The 26,163-nt window shown below is 52.3% G+C and overlaps 10 protein-coding genes across 10 annotated transcripts; 4 read left to right on the top strand and 6 right to left on the bottom strand.

Annotated features, from left to right (window-relative positions):
* Nucleotides 1-628: 628 nt before the first annotated feature.
* aguA (alpha-glucuronidase) lies at nt 629-3,151 on the top strand (the record flags this gene model as incomplete). Its single annotated transcript, XM_001259233.1, has 1 exon — nt 629-3,151. One exon carries the CDS (start codon nt 629-631, stop codon nt 3,149-3,151), a length of 2,523 nt encoding a protein of 840 aa, XP_001259234.1.
* A 581-nt stretch (nt 3,152-3,732) lies between these two features.
* NFIA_072500 (Zn(II)2Cys6 transcription factor) lies at nt 3,733-5,553 on the bottom strand (the record flags this gene model as incomplete). Its single annotated transcript, XM_001259232.1, has 1 exon — nt 3,733-5,553. One exon carries the CDS (start codon nt 5,551-5,553, stop codon nt 3,733-3,735), a length of 1,821 nt encoding a protein of 606 aa, XP_001259233.1.
* Nucleotides 5,554-8,437: 2,884 nt separating this feature from the next.
* Nucleotides 8,438-9,193, top strand: NFIA_072490 (putative cysteine dioxygenase; the record flags this gene model as incomplete). Its single annotated transcript, XM_001259231.1, has 3 exons — nt 8,438-8,743; nt 8,796-9,051; nt 9,108-9,193. 3 exons carry the CDS (start codon nt 8,438-8,440, stop codon nt 9,191-9,193), a joined length of 648 nt encoding a protein of 215 aa, XP_001259232.1.
* Nucleotides 9,194-9,484: 291 nt separating this feature from the next.
* NFIA_072480 (uncharacterized protein) lies at nt 9,485-11,357 on the bottom strand (the record flags this gene model as incomplete). Its single annotated transcript, XM_001259230.1, has 2 exons — nt 9,485-11,001; nt 11,051-11,357. The coding sequence occupies 2 exons, from the start codon at nt 11,355-11,357 to the stop codon at nt 9,485-9,487; spliced, it is 1,824 nt and encodes a 607-aa protein (XP_001259231.1).
* Nucleotides 11,358-13,273: 1,916 nt separating this feature from the next.
* Nucleotides 13,274-16,033, top strand: NFIA_072470 (MDR family MFS transporter; the record flags this gene model as incomplete). Its single annotated transcript, XM_001259229.1, has 5 exons — nt 13,274-13,868; nt 14,157-14,338; nt 14,392-14,729; nt 14,776-15,235; nt 15,281-16,033. 5 exons carry the CDS (start codon nt 13,274-13,276, stop codon nt 16,031-16,033), a joined length of 2,328 nt encoding a protein of 775 aa, XP_001259230.1.
* Nucleotides 16,034-16,168: 135 nt separating this feature from the next.
* Nucleotides 16,169-17,898, bottom strand: NFIA_072460 (putative MFS transporter; the record flags this gene model as incomplete). The annotated part of the gene is made up of 5 exons (XM_001259228.1): nt 16,169-16,785; nt 16,835-17,274; nt 17,319-17,472; nt 17,521-17,689; nt 17,734-17,898. The coding sequence occupies 5 exons, from the start codon at nt 17,896-17,898 to the stop codon at nt 16,169-16,171; spliced, it is 1,545 nt and encodes a 514-aa protein (XP_001259229.1).
* Nucleotides 17,899-18,477: 579 nt separating this feature from the next.
* On the bottom strand, nt 18,478-19,791 carry NFIA_072450 (serine hydrolase domain-containing protein; the record flags this gene model as incomplete). Its single annotated transcript, XM_001259227.1, has 1 exon — nt 18,478-19,791. One exon carries the CDS (start codon nt 19,789-19,791, stop codon nt 18,478-18,480), a length of 1,314 nt encoding a protein of 437 aa, XP_001259228.1.
* Nucleotides 19,792-20,198: 407 nt separating this feature from the next.
* Nucleotides 20,199-21,410, top strand: NFIA_072440 (uncharacterized protein; the record flags this gene model as incomplete). The annotated part of the gene is made up of 1 exon (XM_001259226.1): nt 20,199-21,410. The coding sequence occupies one exon, from the start codon at nt 20,199-20,201 to the stop codon at nt 21,408-21,410; it is 1,212 nt and encodes a 403-aa protein (XP_001259227.1).
* A 25-nt stretch (nt 21,411-21,435) lies between these two features.
* On the bottom strand, nt 21,436-23,629 carry NFIA_072430 (C6 zinc finger domain protein; the record flags this gene model as incomplete). The annotated part of the gene is made up of 8 exons (XM_001259225.1): nt 21,436-21,696; nt 21,755-22,307; nt 22,349-22,510; nt 22,556-23,191; nt 23,256-23,318; nt 23,365-23,439; nt 23,491-23,519; nt 23,576-23,629. The coding sequence occupies 8 exons, from the start codon at nt 23,627-23,629 to the stop codon at nt 21,436-21,438; spliced, it is 1,833 nt and encodes a 610-aa protein (XP_001259226.1).
* Nucleotides 23,630-23,962: 333 nt separating this feature from the next.
* On the bottom strand, nt 23,963-25,608 carry NFIA_072420 (sugar porter family MFS transporter; the record flags this gene model as incomplete). Its single annotated transcript, XM_001259224.1, has 2 exons — nt 23,963-25,310; nt 25,361-25,608. 2 exons carry the CDS (start codon nt 25,606-25,608, stop codon nt 23,963-23,965), a joined length of 1,596 nt encoding a protein of 531 aa, XP_001259225.1.
* Nucleotides 25,609-26,163: the final 555 nt, after the last annotated feature.

Below are 26,163 nucleotides of genomic sequence, written 5' to 3'. Positions count from 1 at the left end.
GACACGTGAGGAAATTCGGGGTTCTGTTGTGGCTGCTGACTCATCCTTCAGGATCCCCCAGCTTCTCTTCTCTCCTTTTGTCCTTTGATCCCTTCTCGACGACTCAAGAATAAAGATGATCACTTACTGTACGGAGCAAATTAGCTTGTATCTGTGGATCCAAGCCAATGCGTCAATGGATGAACATTGCAGAATTAGGCTAAATCCATCAGTCATGTCCGGAGAAATCTCCGCTTCTTGTTTGTGTCCTCCACATCCGAACTCGGCATTCCTCACAGTATTGCTCGTCATTGCTTTCTTCATATCGACGCTACTGTTTTGCATTGCTTGATGTCCAGATATCCAAATGCGACAAAGCTGATGGCTTGCCGCTGTAACGAGCGAAGAGTTATGTCAAGAGGGTTACAAATGGCGGGACCACCACCAAGGGAAGACATATTCTCCTGAAGATCAGCGTTCCCCCGCATTTGGCGTATAGCCTGAATTCAAATTTGGTTTCAATAAGCAAAAGTAGCGCTGCTGGATGACGACCGTCTAACGCCACTATGCTATGGGCACGAGGAGCCTTTAAATGCAGCGCTGACTCCTGGCTCATCTGAGCCGATCATCCTACGCAAAAGCCGTCAAAATGTGGAGCGGCATTCCTGTATTCGCGCTCTTATCCTCCATCGGCATTGCGGCCGCAGAGAATGGTCTGGATGGCTGGCTACGGTATGCATCCGTTCCCTGCAATGGAAACTGCCAGCGTGCCCTCCCGTCGCACATTGTGACGCTCAATTCTACAAAATCGAGCCAGGTGTATGTCGCTGGACAGGAACTCCAAGATGGTCTGCACCAGATCCTCGGAAAGCATGCTTCCGTCAAGTCCACCGGCTGCTCGACCGACTCTTCGATAGTTGTCGGCACGGTCGAGGCGTATCGGCAGGTCTGCAATACCGGCAGCCAGGCACCGGAACTCGACGTCGACGGGTTCTGGCTCAGCATCAGAGGCAAATCAGTACAGATTGTTGGCCAGACTGAGCGAGGGGCTTTGTACGGTGCATACGAGTATCTTTCCATGCTGGCGCAAGGCAATTTTTCACAGGTCTCGTATGCCACCAGTCCGCACGCGCCAATCCGCTGGGTCAACCAGTGGGACAACATGGATGGTAGCATTGAGCGAGGCTACGGTGGACCTTCGATCTTTTTCAAGGATGGCGTGATTCCTCAGGACCTCTCTCGTGTCAAGCAGTATGCCCGTCTGCTGGCTTCGGTACGCATCAACGGCATCGTTGTTAACAATGTCAATGCGAATGCATCACTTCTCATGCCCTCGAATATGGACGGATTGGCTCGCATCGCCGATGTCTTCCGTCCCTACGGGATCCGGGTCGGCATTTCTCTCAATTTTGCGTCTCCCTCGACCCTTGGCAATCTCAGCACCTATGATCCCTTCGACTCCTCCGTCATCGCTTGGTGGGGCAACGTCACGGATCAGCTCTACGCGCGCATCCCGGATATGGCAGGGTATCTGGTAAAAGCCAATTCCGAAGGCCAGCCCGGCCCTACCACATATAATCGCACCCTCGCCGACGGAGCCAACATGTTTGCACGCGCCCTCAAGCCGCACGGTGGTGTGGTCATGTTCCGGGCCTTTGTGTACGACCACCATATTAGCGAAGACAACTGGTACAACGACCGCGCGAACGCAGCAGTAGACTTTTTCAAGCCGCTTGATGGCAAATTTGACGACAATGTGGTAGTACAGATCAAGTACGGACCCATCGACTTCCAGGTTCGCGAGCCCGCCTCGCCCCTGTTTGCCAACCTGTACAAGACCAACACAGCAATCGAGTTGCAAGTGACGCAGGAGTATCTCGGACAACAATCACATCTTGTGTACTTGCCTCCACTCTGGCAAACGATCCTGAGGTTTGATCTTCGTGTCGACCAGAAGCCCTCCCCAGTGCGAGACATCATCTCCGGACAGCGATTTGACCGACCCTTGGGCGGCTGGGCGGCAGTTGTCAATGTCGGCACCAACACTACCTGGCTTGGCAGTCATTTGGCCATGTCGAATTTATACGCTTATGGTCGGCTGGCCTGGGAGCCGACGCTGGATTCGGAGGACATCGTCCAGGACTGGATTCGCCTCACGTTTGGCTTGGATCGCCGCGTACTCGATACCCTCACGCAAATGTCCATGGAGTCCTGGCCTGCGTATGAGAACTACTCCGGCAACCTCGGCATCCAGACGCTGACAGACATCCTGTACACACATTACGGGCCCAACCCAGCCTCCCAGGACGGCAACGGTTGGGGCCAGTGGACACGCGCAGATCACCTATCCATCGGAATGGACCGCACCGTTAAGAACGGGACAAAGTTCTCGGGCCAGTACCCCGCCGAAGTCGCGGCGATGTACGAGAATATCGAGACCACACCCGACAACCTGATGCTCTGGTTCCACCACGTAAACTACACCCAGCGTCTGCACTCCGGCAAAACCGTCATCCAGCACTTCTACGACGCGCACTACGACGGCGCCGAGACGGCCCAAACCTTCGTCTCGCGGTGGGAGTCGCTCAGGGAACGCATTGACGCGGAGCGCTACCAGCACGTCCTCGCCCGCCTCATCTACCAAGCGGGGCATTCTATCGTCTGGCGCGACGCCATCAACAACTTCTACCGTAATCTCTCGGGAATCGCTGACGAGAAGGAGCGAGTGGGATACCACCCCTGGCGTGTCGAAGCGGAGGATATGCAGCTCGATGGCTACGTGCCGTACGCCGTTAGTCCGTTCGAGACCGCGTCCAACTTCACCGCTATCGTCACTGCATCGAATGGCACCACGGGAACAGCGAGCGCTACGCTGGACTTCAAGACAGGCACGTACGATTTGGGCATCAACTACTACGATATGTACGGGGGCAAGTCTCACTGGACGGTGTATCTGAATGATCGCGTTGTGGGACAATGGCAAGGAAACAGCGAGGACGTGCTGAGCCATACGCCTTCGATTTATCTGGATGGACACTCAGCTACGCGCATTACCTTCCGAGACGTGAAGATCCACAAGGGGGATCGGCTGAAGATTGTGGGTGAGCCGGATGGAGTGGAACCGGCGCCGTTGGACTATGCGGTAGTGCTGCCACGCGGAATTGTAGATTAGCCGTGCTTAGATACATTGTGATAGCGATTCAATTGGATTCTATGGATATTATAGAGCTGATGATCAGGCCGGTGGCGAGGCAGGTAGAATGGTTGTCCTCATTGCGAGGATTCTAAAGCAGGGAATTCATGAGACACAGTCTGCGTACGAATGGACATTCGGGGATGTAGTCTCCCTAGGTTGCGATGGTACCAGCCACGACCGAATGACACGTAGAGGGTTTGCGCATGAATCCAGATCCCACGCTAATGGAAATGAACCTTGTCGTGTGCTGGACGCGGAGATCTCACGCCTTGGTGCTTGATGCCACACTATGCGACCGCACCTTAATTCAACAAATAATATAGGAGGCATGGCGCATAGCGAGGGCAGATGAAAGTCGACGGAACAAGGATGTGTTGGGGCGGGATGCTCTGAGATCAGGAATATACCCGTCCGATGCCATAAGAAATCCCGTCTTGACAACCACCTTAGCATGCTGGTGCTCATACACACGTATCGAGAGAAATAAAGCCCCTGATGATTGCATACTATATGCTCTCGAGGGCTTAAAATGCCGACAGCGAGTCGTGTCAGTGACATCATGTCATGTCAAACTCCGACATTGTATTCAGCAACAAGGGGTCACTGCACGTGGGATCAATATACGCCGAGAGTAACCCCGGCGAGAAAAGAGACTGGACATCCCCGCTCATCCCCTGACCGCCTGCACTGTACCAGGCAGTCTGATCGGCCGAGGAATCCTTGTAAGCGTCATTCCTTGCTGCAGGAGGCAGACCGGCCGCTCCCTGGGGATGCTGCGATTCGATCCAGGAGGTAAACGAGTCGGCCGCTGCACGTCGAAGATGCTGCTGGGCCTGGCGCGCAAGAGGCCAGCTCGAGCTGAGGACTTTTAAGCATCCCAGCACGAGCACCACGCGGTTGCAGTGATGGTCTAGACACTCTGGAGAGTGGATGCGGCTGGTTGCCAGCTGGACCATGCCACAGAGGACGAGCGGCGACACGATCAGCGGGCTGTATCCCTGTGCGCTCGGGCGCATGGATAGGAGATTAGAGAGTTGCTTCGAGGCTTCTGTTGCTTTCACATCGTGGACGTGTCGGGTGCATGATGGTGATAGACGCAGGGGAGTGGTTGGGCAGATGGGAACGTGAAGGTCAGGGAAATCGGGGCGCAGATTGCTGCGTGGAAGGTGGAGCAGCATTGCGGCGTACTGAATGGTCGTGTGTGCCTGGAAAAGCATCTCGTCGACGTTGCCGTACATATCGACAATGTCGACCTTGTGCGTTGGCAGGTGGTTTGTCCAGCTGATGAGCGCATTCTCCACGGCCTGCAGATGATCGCGGTGCGTCTCGGGCAGACTGTTCAACACGAGCACGCGAGCCAGGATGAGTGCTGCTTCGATGCGATAACTGAACGACGAATATCGCGAGAAACGAGCATCTCCGTCTTCTTCTAGAAACACGCGCATCTTAAACGCCGTAAAGGTCGCCGGAGGTGGAATCTCCTTTCGATTGGCGTAGACATACTCCTCACAAGGTAGGGGGACGTCGTAAGGGACATTGCCGCAGCGAAGGACGACCTTGGGTGGTCGCGCCGCCATGAACACGTCGACAATGAACAACTCCCACCAGGTCCGCCGTAAACTCTCCGCTTCGGTCTCGTTTCCGTTGGAGAACGTTGTCGCAAAATCTCGACGGAACATTCCCAGCTCCAGGGCGATATCGGTTGCTTGGGAGAATGCTCTCTCCGCCTCGCTGCACTCACTTCGCGCACACAGAAAGATCGAATACAGCAACAAAGCCTGCACCATACAGGGCGTCCGATCGCCAGAATGGCTCAGTTGCACCGTCGTAGCGTCCTTGAAAGAGTCGCCAGAGACCTGCAGGGAGTAATGACTTCCGATGAATCTCACCACATGCTGGAGGAAACTGGGATAATTCCGCTCCTCATACGAGGAGGCCGGAACCAGAATCGGATGCGCATTGTGGAAATTCTCGTAGTAAAGACGTACCAACCGCGAATCTGGTACCACAGGCTGTGCATTCTGCGGTGAGTTCCTCGAGTCGACTGATGAAACCTCTTTACCGGTAACAGGGGAACTGGATGGGCCAGCGGTTTGATTCCTGCCCGCTGATTCCGACAGCGGAGTCTGATACGCCATGCCTGGGAAGTCTGGGGTTACTCCCTGCAGAGGCGGAAGTAGGCTGCTACGGGGTTTGCGTCTGCCGCCCCTTCGCGAGGGGAGATAGTTGCACGGCAGACGGGCATCCAAGCACCGCGAACACGAAGGTTTTTTGGCGTCGCATTTGACATGGTGTTTGCGGCACTCGGTGCACGCCAGAGGAGAGGGACGCAGAGCAGTGCCTAGCGGAGAAGCTGTTCTCCTTCTTCTGTCGCTCATCTCGAGCTATCTGCATCCGCTGGTATCAGAGGTACCATATCATATCTAATGCACAAATAATATGACCGGTGGCAGTGCAGACGAGGAACGAACGAGGCTCACCTCCATTTCGGGAATTCCGGCGACCAACTCGGCGACTGGCTGCTGCCTGAATCCCAAGGCCAACATTGCCACCATCGATGAGTCAGCATTGCTAGAGCCCTCGGGTCATGTGAGCGCTCAGTTGATGCCTCAGGCACATTATCAAGCAGGCATTTCTTGTCCTGTGAGTCTGGTCCCTTCTCTCATGTCCGCATTACTGAATACTCCCCTAGCCACTGATATCATCAGGATCGCTGCTTCACAGAATCCCCACAGATTAAGGTTTCCTGGGAATGGTAAGATCTATCTGTAGGTGACTGGTAATTGGTAAATCGAACTGGAATCAGGATCTGTATACTGTCTTAGACCACCATCACAATGTAATTCTGCTCTTGGTTAAGCTAAGGTATGTTACAATATCCCTTAAGAATAAAGTAGCTTCTTTGAAGAGCTGATAGTCCTATTTAGAATATCCTGTTCTAGGCTTCCAAGTGGTAAGAGGTCTTAAACATTGTCTTTCTGCATTGTCCCAATTGGAAGTGTATGGAATGATTTCATTCAGTAGCCTGCACTTTTGTAAGCTTCTGAGTACATTGCAGTGCAGGAATAAGACTGAGTCTCAGGTGGAAGCTAAGATCAAGAAGAATCATTCAACACTGTCTTACATCAAGTCTGAGACATATTCCACATTTGATCTGAGCAATATTCGCCAATGTACTTATATTATTAGGTTCATTACATATGCCATATGACTTAAATGGTAGGTTATTCTATAGTTAATCAGTCAATAGCTAATAAGATCATCAGATGAGGATATTATGGTTACTTTAATACAGTTCTGGAACGCAATTATGCATAAAGTAGGAAGAATGAACGACCAAGCTTTACGATGGTCAGAGACCTAAGGAATGCATTTCCCACATGGGTTGGCGTAGAAAAGACGGAGACTCATGGTATACGCTTCGAGTCGCTCCCCCAGAAGACCATCTGAGACCGTCACCACAGACTCTAACGACATCCATTTGATTTGAAGGAGGCGCTATGTCAGCTATTTGGGCTATTGGAAACCAGGTCATCTCCAAGTTAAACACTGGGACTAACACCATCTTGGGGAGTGGAACAATCGAATCTGTGCAGGAAATGTATCCCTTTTATCTATTCCCAAGGTGATTCATTCCTGGATCGAAAGGGATCGGACTTTGTTCTTGAGAAGAGCGCAAGGCACGACGCTGATAGCTAGCTGCCAAACTTTGTTTCCTGCTCAGCAGAATTGTATCCTGGATGAAGTTGAACTCGGTCACGTATCATGGCTCAGCCCAACGCAATCTCCAATCGATCACCAAGGTTACAGATAGGGTCTCAAGCCACACTTGTGTTCCGTTTTCCAGGAGGTGCCGTCATTCTCATAGTCCCGACAGTGAAATTTTATGAGCTTCTGGTCACCAGCTGCAAAGGCAGACGACTCAATCAGCTGGCTCGCTGTGCAGAAGGGACCTAGGATATCTAACGGCGATCTACGTCAGAACATAGACACGCACTCCACTTTCCAGCTGCATATTACCTCTAGCAGAAAGCTTCTAGCACGCCTGAAACACAAGGCCTCGTCTGTCCCAGACACCAAACCGGCAGGTTCAAGAGACGTTCGTGAAGAAATACGGAGATCAGTTCAGGAGTTAGAAAATATCTTTGTCATCTCTTCAGGGATGATGAAAGTCCGCTCGGCGACTTGACAGGGAAAGCACTTCATCTACAAAGGTGCACTCTCAATAACAGTGAGTATCACGAGTGAAAAAACGTCTCCACGGATGATTCGATATTGATCCGGACGTCAGCAGTGTAGATACGACTTCTCAACGGCGACGCGCACAAGCTTCATGAGATCATGACCAAGCCCGTTTTCTTTTCTGCCTTCCCATTTTAAGATGTACACAGGACACGACATGATCCCGTTCTGCAACTTTCCCAGAGTTCGAAGCCAGGTGGTAGATGACCGTGATTCCGTGCCATATAGCACCGTGGAGAACAAAGGAAAGGACAAAAACCTGTTAAGGGAGGGACCAGGCTGAAGGACTTTCTACATCGAAGGCGCGCAAGATATTCATATTTGCGCGGACTCCGGCTGCACAAATCTCCAAGCAATCATGACCTGAATACAACATAGCGCCAAGTTCCCGTAGCTATGGTCATTGTTATACGTCCCCTGTTCGACGCATACCCTGGCTTAGTATTTCTTCGCGTCATTCCGCTGGATGATACACAAACCGAGTTTGCCGTTGCAACGTCCATTGGGTACTATGAGCACATCAGCAGCTTCAATGACCAGCCAAACAAGCCTATCTCCTCATAACCCATAATGCCCGCCCTTACCAACCGTATCAACAACAGATAGACGTCAATGCGTCCCATTCACCGCTACGTTGAAAGTGCGGTGATCCTGTTGACCCGCATACCCACGGCTATCGCTGGCAATCGTACTACCCCTTGAGCCAATCCTTCACATGCATTGATAATGGCAAGCTGTCCATGTCTTCCTTTGCGATCCATGCCCAATTATATTGCTGATCATGAGATGGGCTGTTCCACTCAACTATGTAGTTTGCCGTGCTCTGATTGGCTGCTTTGCTTGGATCCCCGGGTGAGTCGCCGTTAGACAACCTGAGTCGGCGATAGACCCAAATAAGGGGTACACATATATCGCCTCAATATCTGGCTGAGGTAGTTGTGCCAACTATACCACATTCTTCTGTTTAGTGTATATCCTCCGGAGTCATTGATTCAATCGAAATTCTGAAATACCACAATAATGTCTCCTGCTCTGTGCGCTCCCGTTGCCGTGGCCAGTCACCCGGCCTCGCTTGATCGTGTCCAGAACTATACCGTATCCCGCAAACCCAACACAAACTACACCCTCGACAACCTGGTAGAAGATATCAAGCAGTACCTGGGGAGCTCCGGTATCGACGACGACCATGTCGACCCGGCGGTCCTCATGGGCTTCATGTCCAAGTACACATCCAGCAGTGCCGACTGGGCACGATACATGCGCAATGACCCTAGCAAGAATTATACCCGGAACCTGGTGGCCGATATCAGCGGGCGTGCGAATCTGGTATGTGATCGCTGCATCTCTCTTATCTGGAGGTCGGGGTTAACTCAAGTAGTTGCTGTTAGTCTGGAACCCCGAGAAGGGATCACTCATCCATGACCACGCCAGCGCGCACTGTATTATGAAGATCCTCGATGGGGAACTGAACGAATCGGTCTATCACACTCCCACAGCGGAGGACCAGGACGCTCCCCTGAAGATGAAGAAGAATACGACGTATCAGCCTAATGAGGTGGCCTATATCAGTGATCAGATTGGGCTGCACCGCGTTGTTAACCCGTCCAAAGATCGGTTGGCTGTTTCGTTGCATTGTATGTTCACAGATCATGCCACTTCTGACGAGTAGGGACTAACTAACGACACTTAGTGTATACGCCTCCGAATGCAGCGGACTTTGGATACAATATCTACGATCCAAAGACCGGAAAATCCAGTCATGTCTTCCAGGCGTAGAGACGCGCGAATGATTTTTTTTGCGCAGAATGATACCAATCCCGTCCAGGTGTTTTTTTGTATTATATGATACCATATTAGCGGCTGTCCAGATTGCATTATTTCGATGCCTGTTTGTTGAAAATTTTGCGCTTCATCGTGCTTTACCAGCTTGGGTTATAGTAGTGCCTACACTATGAATTCATTGAGAGCATTATATTGAATTCTCCATTGCGGTTATAGATGGTAAACGACCTAACCTATCTATTCCCAGTGAGGCGACTGGTCCTCTGACGGACAGTAACACTTTGCTTATTTCGCCCGGCAAGAAGCGGGGTGCTTGTGCTTTCGGTGTCCATGTCCGTGAGATCCTTTGCTGCCGGACGAAGCGGTAGGTGCTGGGGCCGGGGTTTCAGCTTCAACAGCTGGCTCCGTATCCATAGTTGCGGGCACGGCTGCATCCTGAGCAGCGGGTTCGCTGACATAATTGGTATCCGTGTCAACGGTGGAGTCAGAAGAAGCCGAAGAAGCACTAGAAGGAACGGCAGCTGGTTCAGAGGAAGCTCCTGCGTCAGGGGTAGCAGTGGCAGAAGCAGAAGAGGAATCCTCCGCTTGAGGAGTAACAACATCAGAAGCGGACGTGGCAGAAGATGCAGAGGATGCCGCAGAAGACGAAGTGGACGAAGAGGATGCCCCGCCAAGCGAGATACAAGCAAAGCTTATCTTCTTGGTGGTGGATGACGAGAAGCCGACAGGCTGGGACAGATCCCAGGTCATGCTGACATAGGGCCAGCAGACACGACCGTCGGCCATGGTCACCATGTCACCCGCCACGTAGGTATCGGTGCTGGTGAGAGCCTCGCCAACCTTCTTTCCACTCGAGTCGACCTGCTGGAAGAATGAGCCCGCAAATTGTCCACGGCAGCCCATGGCGATGTAGTCACAGGTAGGATTCGAGATCTCCTCCCAGGTGATCAGCGCCGAGTCAGCGCCAAAGGTAGCCGCGTGCGCGTTGGAGCAGTCGTTCGAGCCGTTGGTGATCCAGGTGACCTGGCTGTCGCCATCCTCGGCACCCACCTGGGACGTAGCCTGAGCACCGACCTTGGTGTACTTGTCGGTAAAAAGGGCGATGGCGACGTTGCGGCCGTTCGTCCGGTTATTCACGTGGGTGTATCCGGCGCCCATCCAGCTGTTCTCCGTCACGTCCATAGCGCCCCGGGACACCCAGGCGAAGATGTAGCGGGCGGAGTCGGCGAACCGGGCCAGAGCACTGTAGCTGCCGGACATACCGCCCATGGGCTCACCCGAGCCTCCGTTGGTGGTGTTCTCATTGGAGATCTTGACCCCGGCGTTGGACATTCCCTGTGTCTTGGTGTTGAGCCAGATGGCGCCCTGGTCCTCGGAGCAGATGCTGGCAAAGGGTGGTTCGTCCGCGGCCTCGAACGCAATGCCGGTGTTGTGACTGCAGCCCCAGGAGCTGCTGGCGCCGGGGATCGTGACGAGGGTTCCGTTGTCCGACACGTACTGGATGCTGTCCCCGAAGTGGCCCTGTGCCCAGCCGGCGTAGTCGGTGACGACGAAATAGGCGCCGTACATCTTTGCGCTTTCGGAGTAGGCCAGGTCGCCATTGAGGTCGGGAGAGGCTGATAGACCGTCGGCCTCGTGCACTCCGGGGCCACCCAGCCAGGTCTTCCATGTCTGCTTGCCGTTGGTGTAGCGGTAGAGGACTGGAACTGGGGTGTTGGACGGGGGCGCATTGCTCGTTCCGGAAGGCATGGCTTCGTTGGTCAACAAGGCAAAGCCATCATTATGAGCAATTAGTCCACCAGCTAGACACTGTCAATATGCAACCATACCAATAATAATCGCAACACATACCTTCCTTCCCACCGGCCACAGTAACCGTGGTTCCTGTAGCCTGAAAGGTAGAGGGATCCAGCTGCTGGACATGCACGTCAGTCTCACTGGAATCCAGATAGGCGAGATAGGCCGTCTTTCCATCGGGCGAGACGGCAAAAGGAGTGCGACGGTGGTGGGGGTAGTTAGTCCAGTAGGCAGCCTTGACGGGGTTGAAGTTGAAGTTGAGTGCCAGCACATCAACATGCTTTTCAAGGTTGGACGCAGTCAAACCGGCCGCAACGTCCAGCGCCGCAGAAAGCAAAGAAAGAACGAAAAACCGACGCATGGTTGCTTGGTTGGTATTTGCTTGTTGACTGTCCACTTTCGGAGAGGATTGGTGGGAAGTTGACACGGATATATAACCCCTGGAACAAGCTCGATCTCGCCATATTGATTAAGGGGATGATCCTGACGTCTCGAGTTTAGCCCTAAAAGTCTGGACCTAAAAAGGTTCCATAACAGGAGCTTAATTGCTTCGTCCTAGGCACTATTGAAGAGGATCGGAAATGTGCCGAACTCGGTGCGGTTCATGTTTCACTTCAGCCAAGACGACCCTTAATAGTTACCTGATTCGTCCATCGTCTATGGATGTCTCAGTTAATAATCTACGTGAGGTAAACATGGGGTAAAAATGTTCACACGTCGAGTCATGCTGAGACAGACTCAGGAAATACAGGCGACCATTCCTTTTATGAATACGATGCCTCTTCCCACTGACACTATATATCACTACATATCAGACCTCAAGTACGGAGCGTATTGGAGTAGTGCAAACCAAGAGTTTTACTTTGATCACTGTAAGTATATATTTACCCAGTTGTTTTCGTCGCCTCTGTCTCCTGTAGTATCCCAAGCCTCATTGGCAGCCAGGTCCTCAGGCAGAAACTCCAACTGTTATGGGGTCAGTTATGTTGTTATTCTCTCACAGCAAATCCATCTCCTCCAAGCACTGAATTCATCTATTAAAGCGTATATTTACTACTTCCAGGATCTTCCACATATTGTAATAGCAAGCTGATTGTCACATTCTCGATTTTGTCTTCCTTTCTCCCCTGCGAAACGGGGATAGCCATGTTCTTCCAGTTCCACTCTTAGTCGCCGCCGCATTCGGTATCCTCAACCCCAGGAATTGGCAGATAAAAATTGAGTCCCAGAGAAGAGAAGGCATTGTTGAGATCCAGAACCGAACGTAGATCAAGCAGACGCCCAGTCAACAATTGCTGATATCCTTCGATTCGAAACCATGATGTTACCGGTCCCAGGTCGGGATAATAAAGGTAGAACTGCTCTACTACATCTGGATTTGGATACAAATCTGCACGGAGAAGGTACCTCTTGCATTCAAAGACTGTCAGAGGTTCCAATAAATCCTTGCTCGAATGAGCAAGATAAGCCTTTACAACCGGACCACGGTGTACATTATAGACAAGTGGCGATGTTACAGAGGCCCGAATATCACAAAGATGGACAACTCTTAACTCGCAAGCTCTTTTCCCCATTCGTTAGAACCTGCTGTTAACAACAGGCGCCTTAGCAGATATTCCAAGCCTTCTCTTGTCTCGGAGTGCCACTTCCAGTAGTTTGTGCCTGAATACATAGCAAGAGCATAAAAACCTGCGAAAGGTTACAGGCTGCAGAGCAACGATATTAACATGTTAGGAGGCTGATTATGAATAATTTGCCCAGGTTGTCCATACAAAATGAACCGTATGGGCGATACACATTGGCCACTAACGTAGAAGGTTTATTGCATAGCAAGGCTGTGGTAGGGGCTACCCATTATTATCCTAGAAGGCTCCTTGAGTACAAGCATAAACAAGGTAGGCTTTGGTAACTATTATAACACTATCTTTAATCTTACGCCACCTCAGCCCCGCTACTTAGAGACTATCTTGCCAGAATTCCAATAAGCATGGACCCCGTTTGGCAGGGATTGAAGGTGGCTACGACCATCACATGGTCGCAGTTCTTCTTCCTAGCCAATGGCTTCTGGCGTGCCATGATATCCCTGCTAGGTATTAACTACAAATAGATAGAGAACGGTTTACATTATCTCACTTCATGACTCGAAGAAACTGTGCAGCCTACGATTATAGGCACTAATGAGACAGATATATATGCTCATTGATCACCTCCTAGAAGGGAAACGAATTCAGATTCAATTCTTGACTGAAATATTTCTGTTCTGTTACCCATCCTATAATGGCATTTCAAACAATCACCATCACTTATACCGACGGCAAATATCTCTCCCTAGTAGACGCAGCCTCGCGTACCCCACTCTACCATGTCAAGGTTTGCCGTCAAGTGCCGCAGATGGAAATGATTCGTCTGAGTCCTGCCCCAAGCGACGACACCAACCAAGCGTTTCCCCAGGATGAGAACGCCTACTTTCAACGCCGGGTCTACACGGCAAAGTTCAAGATGACAAGCCTCAACGTCCAACTTCAGATCCGCGAGCACCGGGATGTCTTGCTCAGCAGGAAAAGCATCCTTTCCACGAGTTACTCATTCACGTCTCCAGCAATGTCTGCCACAAATACCATGAGCTCCTCGTCGTGGCCGGTCCTCACATGGGAACCGGACCAGACGGGGAACATGGGTGACTTTCGACTCGTCAACGAGGCAGAGAACGCGTCAGATAGAAGGGTAATGGTTCGTTTCCGGAACAAAGCGTTTTCCAATGAGCAAGTGGGCACATTTGAAGTAGACGCTGGAGTCGATCAACTGGTCAAAGACGAAGCCGTGATTTCCGGGCTGGCCATGCTGTCAATGGTGCAGAGCATCAATCTTGCCGGTATGGTCATGCTCGGTGGAAGTTGAGCTGTTCGTTTACGTGGTATCGGAGATGGCCGTGAAACCAATCGGAAAACGAGATATTGTTGGGCATAAGAAAATTGGCGTCTATCGCTTTTGCTTCTTTTTTTCCTGCATCAAGTGGGGTAATATCTCCACTGTAACCGGTAATCAACAAATGATATTGACTGGTCTATCGTATCCAGTACTTAAATCAATTGTGCTAGAGTATTATAGGATTAGTGATACACTAAAAGAAAAAACCGTTAAGATTAGGTCTTTGAGTCAGACTCTCGCGTGCCAGGCGATTTACATGTCGACAAACACGACGACCTGGGCCCTGTCGACGTAGATCTGTCCAGCATAAGAGTCAAGGTGAAGGTCAATATGGAGATGATGGAGATGATGGACTCTACGGCAATGCCGCGCCGTAGCAAGCTCAAGGTCTTCGCCATCATGGTGGCCCTTTCGGTGGGGATGACCATCATTGAATATGACTTGATCTCAAACTAATGTAAATCCAGCTCTCGATGTTTGTCGCTGCTCTCGACCAGACGATCATGGCCACGGCGATCCCAACAATTGCTGCTAAGCTGCACTCGGCCGCGGGATATACCTGGATTGGCGGTGCTTACCTTCTGGCCAACGCCGCTGGTGCTTGCATCTGGGCCAAGCTCTCGGATATCTGGGGACGCAAGCCCATCTTGCTCTTGGCCGTGGCTTGGTTCTTTGGTAGTTCGATCATTTGTGCTACAGCGGTGGATATGCCCATGTTAATCGCAGGACGGGCACTGCAAGGTGTTGCTGGAGGTGGCCTGCTTCAATTGGTCACTATTGTGATTTCGGATTTGTTCAGTGTCAGGTATGTGCACCCATTTTCAGCCATGGACCTATTTCTGACTCGGCAGACACCGGAGTCTCTACCTCGGGTTGATGGAGTTCATGTGGGCGCTGGCCGGAGGAATCGGTCCCCTTCTTGGTGGTGCGTTTTCCCAATATGTCTCCTGGAGATGGAGTTATTGGGTGAATCTTCCTGTCTGCGGCCTTGCCTTTGTGCTGCTCTTACTATTTCTCGACGTGCACAATCCTAAGACGAAGATGATGGATGGAGTCAGGGCTATTGATTGGTTTGGGAGTCTCTCGATCCTCGGCCTGACGCTGATGCTCCTCCTCGGCTTGGACTTTGGTGGTGAAACCTTCCCATGGGATTCGCCCAAGGTCATTTGTCTGATTGTTTTCGGATCACTCTGTTCGTTGCTGTTCATCTACAGCGAGAAGCGGTTGGCAAAGTACCCACTGATGCCAATGGGTCTCTTCGGCCAGCCCTCCAACGTTGCAACACTGGCAGTCGCATTCGCCCATGGCTTCGTATGTATTGCCACCTGTTGTGTGGAGCCGAGCTTACGAGACTAGGTTTTCATCGCTGGCGAATACTACGTCCCGCTATACCTGCAATCCGTCAAGGAAGCCTCGCCCATGCGCTCTGGTGTCCTCGTCCTGCCCCTGGTTCTCTCCGAAGCTTTCGCTGGCATCATCACCGGAGCCATCATCCACCGCACCGGCCGCTATCGCGAACTGATCTGGCTGGGAATGACATTATTGACCATCGGCAATGGACTCTACATCCATTTGGATGCATACTCATCCTTGGGGCAAATAGTCGGATACCAAATCCTCAGCGGCATCGGCGCAGGATTCCTCTTTGAGCCTCCCATCATCGCGATCCAGGCGATGGTCTCCCAGGACGAAACCGCCACTGCAACAGCTACCGTCGGCTTCATCCGTAACCTGGCAACATCGGCGTCCATCGTCATCGGCGGCGTGGTGTTTCAGAACTCGATGAGCCGGATGAGACCCACCTTGCTTGCTGCCGGGATGTCAGAAACATTAACGGAACAGATGTCTGGAGACTCCGCAGCTGCGAATATTGAAATCATCAAGACCATCCAGGATGCAACTCAGCTGCTTGCTGTCAAGGAGGCATTTGCTAGGAGTTTGAGGAACATGTGGATCTTGTATACGTGCATGTCTGCTCTAGGGATTGTTGCGGGTGTGTTTATTCTCAAGACCCGGCTGAACAAGGAGCATGTGGAAACGAGGACGGGGCTGAGATCGGAGAAATCGGAAGCTGCAACTGTGCTTGAAAGACCTGCGGATGAATGTTGAGAGAACAGTCCAGTCCACGACAGGACAATCTCATCTGCGTTGGGAATACACCCTCATATTACTGGCGCGACTGAGAAATCATTTGCATATAACCAACTAGATAAAGGCAAAGTAGCAGTTCCCCAAGACCCACTGTTACAATGTATACTTGAAAAGAGGCGACTTGTTACCCATAGCCAGCAATTGATCGTCGGTATACCGGTCTCTAATCTCTGCCTCAGATATCCTCGCCTTCTTCCTGTTTCCATAGATATACGACAGCTCCAGCAGAAGCGCCACGAGGAGCCCTGATCCACCAAATGCCAATGACAGGCCGAAACCCGTGTAGTACTCGGGGCTCTCACTGTCGATATACATGTAGCTCCCGATAATACCGCCGATATTCCCGATGCAGATGTTGAACGCCAGACCAATGGCTCTGCTGCTGGAGGAGGCGAGGTTGTTGGCAGTCCAGGACGTGGTCGCCGGGTGGATGGGGTAGATACCCATGCAGGTGAGGATGACTGCGAAGAAGGCAGGGCCGATGTTCTCTTTTAGCTGGCCGTGGAAGGAGATGATAATTGAGTAGGCGACAGTCACGAGGGTCAGAGGGATGGCGACGAAGGGCATGCGCCAGTAGAACCGGTCGGAGAGTTTGGAGAAGAAGACGGCGGAGAGAGCGCCTGCGACGTATGGCGGGACGGTCATGAGTTGGGCGTGGGTGTTGGTGAAGCCCATTCCTTTGGTGATGGTGGGCATGGTGAATTTGGTTCCTGTACGAGTTAGCCGGGAGGACGGCGCAGTGAGAGTGTTTGGACTGACCGTATGAGCAGGCGGACTGGCAGAGCAAGATGTACGCCAGCATGTACATTCTCCAGTTTAGCAGCACGGCTTTGATATCGCTCCACGAGGCTCTCTTTCTCTCGTCCTTGAAGCAGCCACCATCTTTGATAAAATGCTGCAGCTCCAAGTACCGAATTTCCTCGGGATCAAGCCACCTCCCAGATCGTCTTGGCGAGTCGATCAAAAGGAAGAAGCACATCACTCCCAGAATGACAGTGACAATTCCCTCGAGCAGGAAGATCCACCGCCAGCCTTCCTGGCCTCCCACGCCGTCCATCTGCGCAATACCGGCTGCCAAGAGGCCGGAGAAAGCACCAGACAGGGCACTGGCACAGTAGAATACAGCGATACGGGTAGAAAGGTCTTTTGGCATGTACCAGATCGTGCATAGATAGACTGCTCCTGGGAAGAACCCGGCCCTGGAAAAGTCAGAACTGTATGCCTAGCCAGGAGTGTCACATACTCGAATACCCCAAGGAGAACACGAGTGACCATCAAGCCAGCAAAGTTCCGGACCATTCCAGTCAAGGTCATGATAATCCCCCAGCAGGTGATCAGGATACCAAGGTAAATAGACGGTCTGGAGAAGTTTTTCAGGAGCATATTGCTGGGAACCTCTGTCCGAGTTTAACTTTGTACTGCGATATCGACCACACGATACTCACCAAGAAGCACATATGGAATGAAGAAGATGCTCAGGACAATATTCCATTGTATACCGGTGAGTCCAAGGTCTTTGACAAGTCCTTCGATCTTCGCATTTCCAATGTTTGCGCGGTCGAGATGGGAGATCAGGTAAAGGACCGCCAGCATCGGAACTAGTCGGATATCGACCTGTACGTGTCAGTTAATGGCAGCCATAGAGTCAGGCAGCATACCTTGCGTAGAAGCTTCTTCTTCCTGTCCACGGAGAAGTTGGTATAGAACTCGGCATCCTCAGTGCTCAGCCCAAGGACCCGGATGTTGTCGATGGTAACAATGTTCGTGACAGTCTCCACATGGTCCTCGTAGTGTTTCTCGTCTGCAATGTCAAAGACCGCCATTTCTACTTCAGTAGGATTCAGGAGACTTTCTTGATACTGGCATATATAGAGATGATCCACTGGGTCAGGGGTCAACGACTATATATCCGCTTGAACCGGGTCACATCTAGCAAGCTACGGCCTGTTTCCGGACTTCTCTCCATGCCAGAAGCTCATTGCCTCATCCCCCGCATCCAAGACCTTCCCCGCTGGCTTCCTGCCAAGCGGCCAAGCATGAAGATCTGGAGTCGGACCTGGGGACGGCAGTTGCTGAATGCGGGGTTCATCCACGCGAATGGTTAATTCAGTTGGATTGCCTTTAGATGGTCTTGGCTTGCATGTATACTATCTAATGGCATGCCTCGGACGAGGTAAACTTTCCTGGCTAAGCTGTGCTCTGCTTATCCGTTTTTCCGCTAGATTTCCGCCCAATATCCGCCAGGATCCTTCCACACGGCCTGGCGGTCCTCACTTGACCAAGGCAGAAATCTACGCATGATAGTCTACGTTGCTGTTGTAATCTGATACTAAATGCATTTCATTGATGCTGTCCTTGTTATACTAGGCATGCTTTGTGCTCCATACATCCTGTCAGGTTCATCAAAGGGGCGGAAAGGAGACGTCTCTTCCCAAGGACTTGGCCACCCAATAACCTAAAGCTTCCCGGGCGATATTATTCGAGGACCAGTTACGATTGGGGTGAACGCGGTTGGCGAAAAGAAGGAAGAACGTGTTTGACGGCCTGTCGATCACCAGGGTGGTACCCGTGAAGCCGGTATGGCTGGCAGTCTGGAGACTGGCCATTGGTCCCGCAGTGTAGTACTGATTCAGCTCAAATCCTAATCCGTGCTCATATCCGGGGAATCTCGCGTTGAAATTATGAAAGATGAGATCTACGACCTCGGGCGACAATATACGACGCCCTCCGTAAGTACCGTTGTTTAGAATCATCTGACAGAGAATGGCTGTATCCTCGACCGTTGAGAAGAGGCCTGCGTGTCCGGACACGCCATCCAGAGCCCACGCATTTTTGTCGTGGACGGTCCCGCGAACTGGCTGTGGGCGCTGCGGCTCCATTGATCCCAGGACCTCGATCTGGTATTCTTCGGCTGCCGTGCGGGAGTAGAAGGGGAAAGCTGGGCCTTCGATGTTGCCCCGGTTGAAGAATGTGTCATGCATGCCGAGGGGATTGGTGTACTCTCGAATCAATTCATCCAGTTTCTTGTGGGTGATGTGCTCCAGAAGTAGACCCAGAGACATGAAGTTGAGGTCTGAATAGAGGTAGGTGGAGCCGGGAGCATTGCGCAGAGACTGATTCAGTATTGCTGCAGTCCTCGCTTTGACTGTTTTATAGACTGGATTATACAATGGAGGCTCTGGATCTGGAGCAAAGCCAGAAGTATGCGTCAGAAGCATCAAGACGGTGATGTTCTCTTTCCCATTAGCTGCGAATGATGGCATGTAGGACGCGACTGTTTTGTCCAAGGAAAGTCGACCAGTATCCGTCTCTCGAAGGGCTGCAACGGTGGTAAATAGTTTGGTCAGACTGGCCATATCATAGATGGTGTCTGTTCGTGCAGAGAGTTGCTGCGATGGAGGCAATTCGGTGCCATTAGCGTCGGCATACAGCAACATCTTTCCGCTGGCGAAAAGTGAGACAATGGTGCGATCATGACCCACGATCACTGCAGAGGATGGCTCAATTGGATGTATCTCATTGTGTGAAAATCCTCCATAGTTGGCTGGTTGTTGATAACCGGTGATGTTGGTTACCAGTTGACGGAGGGGGGCGGACAGAAGGCCTATGGACTCGGGAGTGCCAAAACGGAGGGTATCCTGTCCGGGTTGATGATGGATTGCATGGCTGGGGAGAGTGCCAAAGATGGCCAGGATAAGAGAGCAGGATAGACGCATGGTGAAGACTTGTTGTTGATACGGAGACTGAACTGCATGAGGTGCAGTTATATATACTTCGTCTTCGTCTCATTCTGGCCGCATCTACTTTGATCGTCTTTGAATCATCCCCAATTGACTATAGCCAAAGTCAATATAGACAAGCGAATGTAACATGAATGTAACATTGTATTCTCCTTCGTGTTGTCGTCTGTTGACAGCACGCTTATCAATCTCACTAGTACCAGTGATACTGGAGAAACTGTCAAGCCCAATGGGATCATGGATGGTCTGATAGTTCAATTGCAGGGATAGATCATATCAGCTCATCCATCAACACATCATCCAATCTCATCCACACGCAATAAAAGACGCAAACAAAATGTATGTACTCTTCAATAATCATCCATCTTTCGATAAAATAGAAAATGCCCCGGTCGCAGGTCGTTCATGCGGGTCGAAAGCCCCTACAAGACCAACGAGTGCCACTGAGATCACCCCACATCTCTGGCCCTCTGGCCTTCTGCAATCCAACACGGGCGCATTTTCCATTGTCCACGCATCCACAGCTTGACCAAGAAACCGTCCCAAAAGCACGCATCGGAAGACTCTGGCGCTCTAGGGATAATCGTAAAGGACGACATGCGCTCACCATCCACCAGCGACCGCCAGGAGTCGCAGGCAAGACGTACCCCCGGAAAACAATCCACCCGATTGCCATCGTCAAAGGGATTCTTCGCATGTTCACGACATTCCCCTACTGGGACATATCCTTCTGGGTGGCTTTTGTCTTTACGGTCGGATCGGTGATCTGGGTCATCAACGCCTTTTTCGTCTGGCTGCCGCTGGAAGACCCGTCCACCGAATTTCCGAATGAGGTCCTTACAGGCGGAGGCGTCACGGCCTTTATCGGCGCGACCGTCTTCGAAATCGGCAGTATTCTGCTAGTTCTGGAAGCAGTCAACGAGAACCAGACGGGCTGCTTCGGCTGGGCAGTCGAGACGGCCTCCAAGGAAGCCGCCGATGAAGCCGAACAGGCCGTCGTGCGAATCAAGTCCGACATGGACTTGTGTCTGCATCATCATGCGAACCGCCGTTCGTTCCTGTCTCCGTCCGAGGCAAGACAGGACTCGAACAGACAGACGGCAATTGCTCGAAAGCGGTCGTTTGAATGGCTTCCCACGGTGAACGAACTCCGTACCCATTATCTCCATGAGATTGGATTCTGGGCTTCGTTCGTCCAGCTCATCGGAGCTACCATCTTCTGGATAGCAGGCTTTACCGGTCTTCCTGGCATCATGAATCATATGAGCCAAGCAGTCACCAACGGCGTCTTCTGGGTTTCGCAGATCGTTGGCGGTTCGTGCTTTATCCTCAGCGGGCTGTTTTTCGCGATAGAAACGCAGCCGAAATGGTATATCCCCGCTATCCACCTTCTCGGCTGGCATATCGGATTCTGGAATTTCATCGGGGGGATTGGATTTACTCTGTGTGGAGCGCTGGGGCCAGCAACGGCTAACTCGGGGGTCGAGTATCAGAGCACGCTGGCGACGTTCTGGGGTTCCTGGGCGTTTCTGGTGGGGTCAGTGATACAGTGGTATGAGAGCTTGGATAAGCATCCTGTGGAGGAGAAACACTAAATAGGTCTTTGTCTATTGTAGTTGCTCATGTGTCATATACCACATATAGCCTAGTATAACATTCCACTGCAGTCACCCCAATCTCATCCTCAACAACACCCCCGCATCCCCAATAAGCTTCACACTCTGCAAGACACTCGGCGACACCCCATGCCCGGGGATATGCATCCACTGCGTCAGCAGCTTCGCCAGATGGGGCCCCATCTCCGCCACCTGCGGCGACAAGCAGCCCCGTAGCGCCGTTAGCCTTGACGCCGCCAGCGTAATCAGCATCACGCTCGCCATCCTACACCGTCATTAGCATGATCCAGCATGATCAAAGGCCAAGGTCATGGCATGTATACATACGACAACGAGCAGATCCACGTATCCACCAGCACCGTATGCGGATAACTCCCCAAATTCTGCGCATGCAGCCAGCACGCCTCGAGACAGATCTTGCACCCTTCAAAGAGCTGCGGCGGGAAATGCTCCACCGTCGCGGTGGCGGTCATAGACAGCGCCCAGGTGAGGTAGGGCCGGTAGATGACGCTCTTGCAGGTGAGGTAGCGCTGGCGGAGGAATGCGGCGGCGGTGCATGGCAGGGGACGGAGGTCAACGGTGAACTGAAACGGAGGGGGGAGGAGGTCCTTCCATTCCTCGAGCTGGTGGGCGAGTTCGGCGACGACGGAGGGGAACTGGTGGTTGTCGAAGGCGACGCCGGTGTCACGCGCGTAGAGGAGATTGTGGACGCGGTTGAGGAGCCGGCGCATGGAGATGCAGGCGAGGAAGTAGAGGGAGGATTGCTCTTCGTCGGTTTGGGAGAGGTGCGTTTGGTATTCGCCGGGGAGGGGGATGGAGGACTCGATGTCGGCGATGCCGGTTTGGGGGAGGGCGGAGAGTTCGGCGAGGTAGTCACTGTTGGTCAGTTTGAGAATCAACGCAAGGGAGATGCCTACCTTTCTAGGATGTAGCAGGACCAGAAGATCCGACGGAGACACTCTTGCTCGGCCGGGTTGGCGTCGGGGTTATGGTATGCTAAGAGGAGACGGCATTTGGCGGCAGTGGCGTGGATGAACGACCACGCTTGTAGAGGACGTTGAAGGAATGCGAAGAAGATACTGGAAAGGTCAGAAGGTATCAACGCCTGGGTGGAAGAAATATACGCTGTAAAGAATAACGACTGCACTGCATCAACGGTGCACTCAGCCTGCGCCAGATAGATCTTTTTGAACGCACAATCGAAATAGATCTCTCCCATTGCTCGCCGATGGCTGCGCAGCTCCAGCTCTTCCGAGTTTGGATCTTCATGTGCCGCATACGAGCAGATTAGTTCACTCGCGCAGCCCAGCGCCATGACCAACAGAGCCAGACAGGATTTGACACCGTCGCCAAATACGCCTGCGGCGATGTGCACCTGGACCTCGGCCGCCTGGGCTACTGACATGGTTGGATACCAAAAGTTGACGTTGCGCTGGAAACTATGCACCACGCGGTCGATTTCGCTGCGGCTGGCGTAGGGGTGCACCGTTGTTGGACGGGGCGCCAGTGGCGCACGACTGGACTCCAGGTGAAAGACGGAGAAACTGTGATCTTCCCGCAGGGACTGAAAGTCGTTGAAGTGCGGCCAGGCGAGGATGGACTCGGTGGTGGAGGCATGAAAGGCCGACAGGGTGGCATTGGAGATGTGATCGCCAGGGCTGTCGGCACGATGGGCCCCATTGATTGTCGATGGAGAGATTATAGCCGTTGGAGATGTATGATATTGCGATGACGCCTTACCGTCCAGCATCCCTGATACCCTGGCCTAGGAGGGTCAGTGGAAGGTATGCATTCACGCCAGGAAGAGCTACCAATTGAGCGGACATATCCTGGAGTAGTCGCTCGGAGCGAACGGCCACCTCGAGAATCAAATCGCTTTTGTTCTTGCTGTAGTGGGTCAGTCAATGCGCAATCAATGCATGGGGATACTAACGGGACTGCCTCGGTTCCGTAAACACATTCCTCGCCTGTGTTGGCGCATGTTGTGCATGGCTGGCGACCATCGCATCTGCCTACTCAGTTGTACTCCTAACTAATAATCGATGCAGAGGAATCATACCTCACTTTTCTGTATCGACAGGGGTCACACTGTCTGCCGATCAGCAGGGGTCAACCGATTGAACCCAATTGGAGAGGAGGCAAACCGCGTGGGAAGTTCTCTTGCGCTTACGATAGTCGGGCGTCTCCTCTAGAGACATGATATATGATTACCTAGGTGGAAAGACAAATCATCAAGCAGAGACAATCTAGTGAGACAGAGTGCAGGAGGAATCAGCGCGATCGATTGACCCGAAATGAAGAATAAAGACGAAGATCTCTTCCCCGCATTCCTCGCATTCTGTCTTGGCCAATCACGGGCCGGAAAGGCTTCCCCAGAAAAGGCCAGATCGGAGCATTGGCAACAGAAGGTGAAAGGTGATTTATGCCGAGGTTGATTTGTAGTGTGCAAAAGTGCTATGATTCAATCATACATTCATTTATGCTCGATATCATCAGCTATTGAAATCATTAACTACTAGAATGAGAATAGACTACGCTTTGGTATCCCCCTGAACCTCCAGAGTGTTCAGGACAGAGTGGATATCCCTCTTCTGCAGACTCTTCTTGACCGGATTAGGCGCCTCAAACACTTCGGCTAGTTCCTCAAGAGTTCGTTCCTTGGTTTCAGGGAAGTAGAACCAGATGACTACCGCCTCGATCAGATCCCAGCCCACAAACACCAGGTAGAAGTAGTAGTGGATCTTGTCAAAGGCCGGGCCGGACGCGTATTGGATGATGGTGCTGCTGATACTAGACATGAGATTGCCAAAGGCAGTACCCTTGGCTCGGGTGGTTGTCGTGAGAGTCTCGGCAATGTACATGCTCTGCAACGGGGTCCAGCCGAACGAGAAGACGATACCGAACAGGTAGATGAATGCGATGGCCGTGTTGGCAGCATTGGTGTTATCAGGATTGTCTGTCGCCATCTTCGAGGTTCCAGTGATGATCGCAAAGGCCACCGAGCAGAACAGCAGTGAGTAAATCATCAAGGGACGACGGCCAATCTTGTCGGTCAACCGGGCCCCAGTGACGGCTGCTACCAGGCAAATGGCCGGGTAGATGCCGTTGAGCATCAGTTTGGTCTTTTCGTCCGTGATTCCGGCGTTGGCCACCATGTTGGGCAGATAGTACGACGTGATCGAGTTACCGGACAGCTGTCCAAAGCACGCCATACCAACGACACAGATCAGCCGCCGACGGGCAGAGTGCGTGTTGAACAGCTCCCGATACTCCCACCATTTCTTGTCCGAGCCATCGGTCATAATCTGTTGCCGCATCTCCTTGATCTGAAGCGTCACCATGGGATGGCCACGGTCGCCTTCTCCGTGGTATCTGGCCAGCACGTTGACGGCATCCTCGACGCGATCCTGTGCCATCAGCCACCGTGGTGATTCTGGCAGAAACCAGACGCCAACGGCGACAAGCACCGACGAAATAAGCTGGCACCAGATGGGGATGCGGAACCCAATATGGCTCTCGATGTTGGCGCAGCCGTATGACACCCAACTCGCCACAATCGACCCGATATACCAGGTACAGTTGTACAGACCGGTCAGAGTGCCTCTCCAGGACGGATGCGCCATTTCGCTAACATAGCAAGGCGCACTAACACAGCAGAAACTGACGCCAAAACCGAGGATGAATCGACCGGCCATGAACATGCCATGGTTGACTGAAGGCGCTTGGATGCATGTGCCGATGATGATGATGACGGCGCCGGTAAACATGCCTGCGCGACGGCCCAGATAGTCATTCACGGGACCCGAAAGGACCACCGCGGGGATAGAACCGATGTTGTAGAGGGCGAAGACGAGTCCTGTACTCGAACCGGCGGATTTCCTGGAGACGTCAGCTCGGTCTTTTGTTTCGCTTTGCACGGTTGAACTTACATATGAAAGTAGTCCAGATAGCTCTGCATCGCGTTCAAACTGCCCATGAGCGATCCATCGTAGCCATTCAGACAGCCACAGAGATACGCAATGGCCAGACAGCCGTACAGCCGGAACATGCTCGGTGTCCATGGGCTGTACTTGGCCGAAGCGGCCTGCTGGGCCAGTTCAATAGCGTCGCCGACATCTCCATCGCGCGTGGGGACCGTCTCATGGAACTGGGCGTCGGTCTTTTCGTCGACTGTCATATTGAGAGAAAGGCACCTTGAGGGAGGCACCTTGAAGGACGAGAGGATTCAAAGATAGTGAGGGAGAAACAAGAGCCTCTCTATAAGCGAATATTAAGGCCCCTGGTGCAGCGACCGCAGAGGTTATATCCTGGACGGACGTGCATGGCCCATGACCAGCAGGGCGATCTGGGGAAATACGGGGAAAATGGACCGCCTAGACTCGAGGTAATTTGTTCCAGACGGTCATTCGTGGTCCCTCGGTTCCGACATCCCCGTGCGAACCTTGCGATGGCCTCGTATGGATATATACTCCGGAGTCAGTAGGGATTGTCATTGGTAGTCTATGGGGCAATCGGAAGGACTTAGCAAACTCTTTCTTATTGCATGTGAACCACGGACCATGGCATTATCCGCACTGCTGAATTATACTCTAATCTAAGGTTAACCATCGGGGATTTCTCCTCTTCCATCCGACATCCCCGGCGTAGTGCGCCAAGCAGGAGAACCACAACCAGTCGAAAGACGGCGAGGATTTCCCCGCTCCCTAACAGCGAAACATATCTCTGCATCAGG

This window comes from Aspergillus fischeri, genomic scaffold, assembly GCF_000149645.3.
Source record: "Aspergillus fischeri NRRL 181 1099437636264 genomic scaffold, whole genome shotgun sequence".
Classification (NCBI taxonomy): domain Eukaryota; kingdom Fungi; phylum Ascomycota; class Eurotiomycetes; order Eurotiales; family Aspergillaceae; genus Aspergillus; species Aspergillus fischeri.
This window is presented reverse-complemented; position numbering and strand designations above follow the sequence as displayed.